Genomic DNA, 9,668 nt, shown 5'->3' with positions numbered 1-9,668 from the left:
CGGCGCTTTTCGATTGGCTGGAAGCTTGAGGTTTCCATGGTGAACGTGACGGGGATGCAATAACTAGAGTTCATTGGTCCAGAGCGCTGTCCGTCGTTTTATATAAACAATTCATCCTCTGCACGTGGAATCCCATGTTGTGTGTCGTGTGGCGTGGTACTAGTTACGACCGGTGGAGCCCTAAACAACGGATCGGGTGTTGAAGTTACATATATGCAAAAAGTGTCCGGTGAAAACATCAAACTAAAACCAACATGCACTAAATATTAGAGGGCTGGGCATTTGGGAATGTTAGAGACTCTAACGAGAGTCAGACAAGTGCCCGAAATGACAAGTTATTGCGAACATAGTAACAAAATTTAATTTCCATGACAACACGTCAGCAGTGGGTGGCTCGAAACAAGCTGGTCAGATAAACATGATTTTTTTTCCATCGTCAACTGCGTCATCTGTAAGAGTGTGTATGTGTGCGGTGCCGCCTTGCTTTCAGAGAGCTGCGTTTTAACATGCCCACAATATGGAGCAGAGGGGAAAAAAAAGACTAGTACTGTTATACAAACGACTCAGCCATGACATAAGATACTTCATTCAATGAAAACATCTGAGAAGATATACCTCCCTCCTCTTGATTGCATCATACAACACCTGAAAAAACGTGAGGGTTTTACAAGTCTGGTGTCACCCCAGATCTTTGTTCTACAGACCACGATGATGAATGGGGACTATGGTGCCAAGCTTATTCATCACAGTTTGTAATGAGTGAATGAGTCTGGAGAGTGCACACATATTGGCACCGTACACCACAACACCATATTTTCACTTTCCCAAGTCAACCCGCCTCCACTGAATGGCTCAGTGCAGAAATCTGGACTCAGCTCTGAAGGTGCCAGATCCAAGAGATGATCACCCATGCTGAGATAGTACTCTAGTCAACAAAACGACACCCTGCTGTCTGCCTCATGGTGCTCAGTGTCCACTCACCAAACATGTGAGAATCAAGTCTGTCACATCCACCCTCTGCTTGCATTCAGCCAGCACTATGTCTCTCAGTAGAGCCTGCCAGCTCATGAAGAACTCTTCTTGGCTTCCCTTAGCCTCTCACGTGGTTGCTTTAAGAAACAGGTGTTTCTTTTGTCTGTCGTTAGCGGTGCAGGTGGATCTCACTTGGAGAGTAAAAGGAGACTTATTCATCAGTAGCTCCTTTCACCAGCCCCTGTTTAAACCTCACACACTTGTTAGCAGGGGCAGCGGACTGGGATATCCTATAGGTGGGTGGAATATCCTAAAGAATACTGAGTCATGATGTGGGTGGTTCTCTCTGTAAAGCCCAGAAAGCCTTGACTACTGGTCATGATTATCATGATTACCTAACCAGAAATCCTCTGCATTTTAGGCGTTTCTGTCCCTGCTTCCGATGTGTCACCGCGTGCACTCTGGAGCCCAGTATACAAATAGGTCACACTGAGAGGGAAATGAACTTATTGGATATTATACACTCACCGGACACTTTATTAGGTGGCTTGTAAAATGTTGGACCCCTTTTTGCCTTGAGAACTGCCTTAATTCTTTGTGGCATACTTTCAACAAGGTGTGGGAAACATTCCTCAGAGAATTTGGTCCATATTGACATGACAGCATCAAACAGTTGCTGCAGATTTGTCGGCTGCACATCTATGATGAGAATCTCCTGTTCCACCACATCCCAAAGCTGCTCTATTGGATTGAGATCTGGTGAGTCTGGAGGCCATTGGAGTACAGTGAACTCATTGTCATGTTCAAGAAAACCAGTTTGAGATGATATGAGCTTTGTGACATGGTGCATTATTCTGCTGGAAGTAGGTGTCAGAAGATGGTACACTGTGGTCATAAAGGGATGGACATGGTCAGCAACAATACTCAGTAGTGTGCCATTTAACATGCACATTGTATGAAGTGGGCCATCGTTTTCATCTTTCATTGTCCAGTTTCTGCGACCCTGTGTGAATTGTAGTCCCAGTTTCCTGTAGCCCATCTTCTTTAAGGTTGGACGTGTTGTGCGTTCAGAGATGGTATCCTACATTCCTTGGTTGTAACGAGTGCTTATTTGAGTTACTGTTGCCTTTCTATCATCTCCAACCAGTCTGCCCATTCTCCTCTGACCTCTCACATCAACAAGTATTTTCTTTCACGCAACTGCCGCTCACTGGATATTTTCTCCCTTTCGGACCATTCTCTGTAAACCCTAGCGATGGTTGTGCTTAAAAATCCAAGTAGATCATCAGTTTCTGTTTGCTCGGTTTGAACTTCAGCAAGTGGTCTTGATCACCTCTACATGCCTAATTGCATTGAATTGCAGCCATGTGACTGGCTGATTAGCTATTTGATGCTGGAGCATCGTCAGGATACGTGCAGTAGTCCAGCAAAAGCCCAGATAGAAATCCCAAGCATCTACAAAGTGTTGAATAAGAGTTGTTTTATTTGGAAAAGGTGAAGAGCTCTGAATACTTTGTTAACATGCATATTGATCTCATCATTGTATCCTGCTTACACATTTAGTTGGTATTTAATATCACTTATTTACATCTGTGTCCAGGATGTGTCTTTCCTCCCTATGAGCAGCCCTTCTTCCAGGTTACTGTGTTACGTAACCGTAGTGGAAAACAACACACAATGTATACAGTGGATGATTCACGCTGAGTGATTGTAGCTTTGGCAGACAGAGAATCAATAAATGATGATCGTCGACTTAACATTCCCCACTGAGCGAAAAGAAAGTGGTTTCCAAAGTCATACAAACCACAATAAAACAGCTCCTTTGTGAGGTTCAGACGACAAAGAAGTTTCATGATGAGCAGAGTGGTTATAACAAAGATCCCTCCAGTATGTAAGTGTAGAGACAGGTCAATTGAAGCAGCACATACGCAAGAGTGAAACGCAGCTTTGAAGAAAACTAAATTAACTGAACACACTGTGGGTAAGAGTGGGTAGGAGAGTTAACCTTGTGCCACATTCTAAACAAGCAAAACAACCAAGGTATTTTTCGTCCTCAGATAATACTTTGACTTGTGCTCAAGTGCTCATGTGTAAACAATAACATGAATAACAGCAGAAGTTTATTTAACTGAACTGGTTTCAGGGTCCCGTCCTTTCCCTACAATGATAAATGACTTGTGCAAGTAAAGAGTAAAAGGTACAAGGAATCAAATAGTCGTCTTAATGAATAATGCACAGATGATTTTCAGTGATTGACTTGTTGTTTTGCTACATTTAAGGGTGAAATACTGTTCCTGTCACTCCACATTTCTTCAACAGCCGTGGAAACACGTATTTCTTCCATAACAGGAGACCACCATCAGTAGCAGCTTTTCTTTTCACACATCAACGCAATCAACTGCCACATCCAGATGTTCCCAGGTGATAAAGTAACAATTGTTTAGGCAATCTGTAAGTTATTTCAGTCTTCTTTTCCTCAGATAATTTTCACATTCACACTGCAACATTTTGTGTCACATCTACCAGCACATAAGGACAAACTATTATAGGCTCATATTATCATATAAAGTTATTATTGCACCCAGTGGTGACTTTATTAGGTTCAATTGCCTGTTAACACAAATAGCAAATAAGCCAATCACATGGCTGCAATTCAATGCAGGAGATCAAGACAATTTTCTGACATTCAAACCGAGCATCAGAATGGGGAAGAAAGGGGATTTAAGTGACTTTGAATGTGGTATGGTTGTTGGTGCCAGACAGGTTGGTCTGAGTATTTCAGAAGCTGATGATCTACTGGGATTTTTACACACAAACACCTCTAGGGTTTACAGAGAATGGGCCGAAAAAGAGATAATATCCAGGGAGTGGCAGTTGTGTGGACGGAAATGCCTTGTTGATAATAGAGGTCAGAGGAGAATGGGCAGGCTGGTTGGAGATGATAGAAAGGCAACAGTAACTCAAATAACCACTTGTTACAACCAAGGAACGTAGAATACCATATCTGAACGTACAACAGCAGGATAATGCACCATGTCACAAAGCTCATATCATCTCAAATTGGTTTCTTGAACATGACAATGAGTTCACTGTACTCTCGTGGTCCAATAGAGAACCTGTGGGATGTGGTGTAACAGGAGATTCTCATCATGGATGTGCAGTCAACAAATCTGCAGCAACTGCATGATGCCATCATGTCAATATGGACCAAAATCACTGAGGAATGTTTCCCACATCTTGTTGAAACCTTGTTGTTCGGACCACAACCTGGTTCACCTACTCTATACAGTTTCATCCCAAAGGGATCAATAAAGTTGAGTCTAAGTCTTGAAAGCGCCACAAAGAATTAAGGCAGTTCCGAAGGCAAAAGGGGGTCCAACCTGTTACTAGCAAGTGTACCTAATAAAGTGGCCAGTGAATGTATATGATGTGCCGTAAGTCCGAATGCTGAGGACACTGTAGGCACAGTAAGCTTCAAAATACAGCCTAAACTATAATATATTCACCAGTCATGATATAATCACAGGCCAAGAAAATATCAAGTAGCCACGGCACCTGTCAGTGGGTGGGACATGTTAGACAGCAAGTGAATGTTTTGCCCTCATTTGATTTCAGAAGCAGAAAAAAAAAAAGGGCAGAGAGGAAGGATTTGACAAGAGCCAGGGTTGGATGGCGAGATGACGGGGTCACACCATGGTGTGGTCCAAGGAAGGAAAAATGGTGAGTGGGAGCAAAGGTTGGCCAGTGGGCTTCCATCCGGCAGTGGTTTCTCGGTATGGGGCTGTGTAGCCTGAGACCAGCCAGGTTGCCCATGCCAACCCCCATAGGCTGCTGCCAGCGTCTACAATGGAAATGTCGGCATCAGAACTGGAGCAATGATTAAAAGGTTGCATCATGTTTTTTTAAAATCACATGGATGTTCCAGGTGAGCGTGCGTCGCCTGGCCGGGGATCATACGGCAACAGGATGCAAGGATCGCCCCCTCCCCCTGCTGTCGACATGGGGGTGTTGTGACGTGGCAAGATCACCAGTGTTATTAACTTCACAGGTTAGCGGTTTTAATGTTATGGCTGATCAGTGTACCAGTTTGTGAAGTATCAGGTTTTCAGCAGGCTGGCAACACACTAGGCCTTTACTGTCACCGATGCAAATCGTTCATGAAGATGGATTCACATTTCAAAATGTGCTGCTGTTCAGTGCTGTACTCGGTGTACTCGTTTCTCATTTTTACCTCTGTGGGTTTTCTGTTTTGCCCTAAAGCAACTCCTAGCAGGTTGCTTGGAGAGTGACCATGTCAAGCAGAGAGTGTGCTTTCATCTCATCCCTGTAACTGTGTCAAAGTGACCTGTAACCTGTATTTTATGCTCATGCTCAGATTTGCCATCTTCTCCCCTCTGCAGTATTGTGCATCTTCTAACTGAGACCAGGAGGTTGTTACATGTGAAATAAAATAAAAGAAATACAGAAACATCCCAGTTCACTGAATCATCAGCATAACACTACCTTAAAGTTCTAAATTTGATCTTGTTGTATAATCTCAACACCCTAGCCTGGGTAAAAATAATCGATTAGTTTTCCAGTTGAATCCTTTGCTGTAATAGTACTGAGTTTTAAAAGGAAAATGTGGAGGCTTCCTCTAAGACGGTTTCCAGGATACCGATCTGAGCTGCTTTATTTTCAAGTTCTCTCTTGCGAAAATAATTCTGGCTATATTAGTGTGAAATCAATAAAGTTTTCAAAATAGAGACCGAATCCACGAATCCTAAGTGGGCGCACGGTCACAAAACCCACATCCATGGGCAGAGGAAGAAAATGGACCGGGGCGGAAATGCAGCACAGTGGAAAATAACTTTAATTAGACTCCTATGAAAACAAAAAACAAAAAAAAAACAGCAAAACAATAAAAGCCTGTACATTTGACAATATCCAGTGTCTGAGACTTCTGAAGGCTAGTGGTGCGAAATACAGCTGCATCACACATAAACCAGCAGACAAACCATTATAGGCTCAGGCCTGGGCCCAAGGTGTTTTTTTTTTATATATATATCTATATGTATATATATATAATAAGATATGGTTCATATACTCGGATATTGCACAGATCAAACACAGATGCAGATGCTGGGAGAGCACCATATGTCGAAACAAGGAAGTAGCTTTGCATCGCAGTGTAATGTCCCTACTGATACATCCCACCCAGACCTGCTCGTATAAAAACAAATACACTTAAAAAGAGAGCGGCACATATTTGCACATTCATTGGAAACAGGTCCTTATAAACAACGTATAAACAATAAAATGACTAAACACTTGCCTCCTGTTTTGGTCCAAACATGTTAAAAGCGTTGGTTATGTCTCAGCCAATTTACTCGTGAAGGTTACTACAGTGAGTTGGGTGGGGCTTTAAAAGGACGACATACTGGGTAGCGATAAGTGTTCCGTCCAATAATGCTTTTTGATTTGATAATATTAGCAGAAACAATACATGTTGTCATTTCAAAATAAACTAAAATAAAGTGTTGAGTTTATTAAAAGACTATTTTGAAATTTCTCATATATATATGACTCTCTAAAAACATTCCAGTGTTCAATGGTCCCAATGAGCTGAGATACAAATAGTGGACCAAAAGGCTCAGAGCACCTTCTTCTCCCAGCAGCCTGTCCCTCGCAAGGTGTCTTCGTGGACTCGTAAAGTAGCCTGGCACATAGACTTCTCAGGATCAATTCTTACATGGCAAAAGAAAAAGGAACCTCACAAACGATACAATCTTCGTGTAGTTTTGAGGCACACTTTGAGACAGCGGTGAGTGTTAAGATGCACATCCTGCAGCCGTGGTGCACATTCATTCTTTTTTTTTTTTTTTTTTTAAGACATAGGGGGTCAGATGTTTTTGTTTTTTCCGCTCCGCCCTTTCCACTCTCGTCCATTTTCTCTGCACTACCCAAAACAGTTCAGGGGCGTCGTCAAACTATGTGCTCATTCATAGTCCATTCAAGCAGAGTTTTTTTGAAAAAAAAATGTGACCACTGCCAAGCTTCATATTATAAGCAGTGGTTCAGCCTGCCCCGTGTGGACAGGTCACATCTGAAGGTTTAGTGTGGGTAGAGTGGGTGCTTCAGTTCCCTTCCTTTGGCTTCTCAATCCATCAGCTGTTATGCCTGTGCAAAACTTGCAATGACCTTACCCACTATGATTCCACAGAAATGTCACAAGACCATGAGTTTGAATGTTCGGGGGGGGGAGCACCGTGTAGGTGAGGAGGGGTACAGTGAGTAAGGGTGCGGGGTAACTGTACATGTGAGTCAGTCTGCTCATGTCTGGGATATTCTGCTAGGTTCCCTTCTTGAAACGAGGGTGGCTTTCCCACCGTCTCCTTGGCACGTCTTGGCCATCCCACGAACGCACACATTCCCTCAGTGTGTCCTCTCGGCCCCATGGCCCCCCGAGCCTCTGAGGGGCTGCTGCTGCCCTAGGAGCGGTTGTCTTTGACCACATTGTGAGCCATCCAGTTGACTTTGGTTGTCCAGCTCTCTCTCAGGGCTTCGTCGAACTTCTGGCGAAACTGCTTCAGCGCCTCGTCGTCCGTTTTCCCCAGAGCCAGAGAGTCCTGAAGAGAGGAGAGGGATTCAGTTTGTACAAGTGACAAGGCGGGCGTAAAACAAACAGGCACAAATACACACTAATACAAATCTATTTAAATGTGTCTGATTAAGTGTGTCACTGATTATTAATTAGTGTGGTCACATCATCTCCTGGCATTATTTTGAGCATTAGTTGTATAAAAGACTTACTGACCTAACCTGCTGAATTTATTAAGTAAATATGGTGTCATTTGACACACGTCACCTACAAATTATTTTGCTTAGTGACAGATTAACTAATGATCTACCAAATAGCAACGTCCTTCAGCACCAGGTTTAAGATTTCTATGTACAAATCTGTCTGAATTAAGCATAACGCAGGCTCACTATTAGGAGTGACTATTTGAATAAGCACATTTAGAGCTGACAACATTAAGAGACTTCTAAGCGAAAAATAAAATGTCAGTGACCTTGCGCTGGTGTGTTATTTCAGCTAATCTATACAAACGTCTACTGAGTAAAGTTCTTGTCTCGAGCTTAGTTCATAAGTCCACCTGGTATGTAATCAGATGAGGACAGACAGTTTTGAGCCAGGTTAAAGTGTACATATATATATATATGCTAAGCTCGAGCTATAGCGTGTTCCTTTGCCCCCAACATTTCTACACAGCAAATTGAGAAGAGTTGAATTCTTGATGTTAAACTAGACATACACTGGTAGAGTAAATAATACTCTGGGTAGAGTTATATAAAACACGATAAGATGATGCTAATGGTTCGGAGTTGCTAGCTAGCGTGCTAAAGTGGTGCTAACGCTACATACATACATTGTGCCTTACTGTTGCATGTTCTAATATTTGTGCTGCAAGTTTGAAAATAAATGTTTTTGAACTGCCAAACATGAATACCTTTTTATTTTAGTAAAGTTCATTTTCCAAGTATTTTTTGGAGGATTATATAGGAATTATATTGACACCTCTTAAGTGTTATGGGGGTAACACTTGTGTAGTTAAGAAACAGTCCTCTGAGATAGTTAATTGCTAACACTACATAAAAGTCAAAAAACAACAACACTGGTTGGTGTTAGGCAGTGTAAAATTTAACTATAAGAAGAGTCAAATTTACACTAACTTAGTGTAAAGGTACCAACACTTGAAAAAGTGTTAAATTAACACTCTGAGGTGTGGACCCATATAGACACTTTAAAAGTGCTAAGATCAACCTTTACAGTGTTAATTTGGGTATGCTGATTTTACTGTGTACATGCGCGCGTTCGTCATACCTTTAAGTACTGGATGTCTTTGACTGTGCCGAGCTCAGGCAGCCCAGCAGTCAGCATGAGAGCAAACAGAGTGATGAACAGGTTGCCGTTCTTCCTTAAGATTAGATAGGCGTCTTCACAGTACTGACGGAAACTACGAGAAAAGAACACAGAAAATGACTACCACGTCATTCAGCTTTCAATGGCAGCATCCCCGGTAAACACAATATGCACTCCTATTGAGTGGATTTCTTGTACGGTTCTTTGATGCCTCTGGAAACCAGAAATCAATGCAGTTCAAAAACTGATGCCTACTGACATAAAGATCTGCACCTGTTTGGTTTAGGTGTGGAAGGTTACATCATTATTATTATTTTTTTTTTTTTGAGTGACTTACAGTGCTTAAAATGATACTAAGTGAAAAAGCTAATTTGAACATGAATAGCATCACGAATAGCATTACTACTGTAATTGTAATATCTGTTTATTTTATGCTGAAGTAAGGTATAAAAACCAGTCAGAACCACCTCGAGTGTCCGGGTGATTATGATAAAGATGTTTGTTTTCTCACTTTGGCTGTGAGTGAACTAAATGAGGTTCCCCACACACACCGCACAGTCGCTGACAAACACTTCCTTTATGTGTCAAGTCAACCAACCAGTGACTCAGTGAAACCTGACTTTGTTTCAGTAAATGATCATTAAAAGTGCAGACTCCTCTGGGTTTATTGAAACCTGGCTGACCTTTCTGACATAAGCTGACTTTCATAAAATAATTGATATTTACATAGATTAGATATACATGTACTTTAATAAGAAGGCCCAGAGGCACTGAAGGAAGCTGTTGAAGCATC

The 9,668-nt window shown here is 42.0% G+C and overlaps 1 protein-coding gene across 3 annotated transcripts in view; it reads right to left on the bottom strand.

The window, feature by feature from the left end:
- Positions 1-5,801: 5,801 nt before the first annotated feature.
- Positions 5,802-9,668, bottom strand: part of pik3cb (phosphatidylinositol-4,5-bisphosphate 3-kinase, catalytic subunit beta) — a 46,757-nt gene continuing 42,890 nt past the window's right edge. For all 3 annotated transcript variants that reach the window (XM_047593922.1, XM_047593920.1, XM_047593921.1), the window contains 2 exons: positions 8,837-8,969; positions 5,802-7,580 (listed from right to left, as the gene is read on the bottom strand). In XM_047593922.1, coding sequence (XP_047449878.1) covers positions 7,443-7,580; positions 8,837-8,969 — 271 coding nt within the window. In that variant the 3' untranslated portion in view covers positions 5,802-7,442. The remainder of the gene's footprint in view (positions 7,581-8,836; positions 8,970-9,668) is intronic.

The sequence above is a fragment of the Mugil cephalus genome, chromosome 9 (genome assembly GCF_022458985.1).
Source record: "Mugil cephalus isolate CIBA_MC_2020 chromosome 9, CIBA_Mcephalus_1.1, whole genome shotgun sequence".
Taxonomy (NCBI): Eukaryota; Metazoa; Chordata; class Actinopteri; order Mugiliformes; family Mugilidae; genus Mugil; species Mugil cephalus.
The sequence above is the reverse complement of the archived record's forward strand: the minus strand, read 5'-3'. Positions and strand labels throughout refer to the sequence as shown.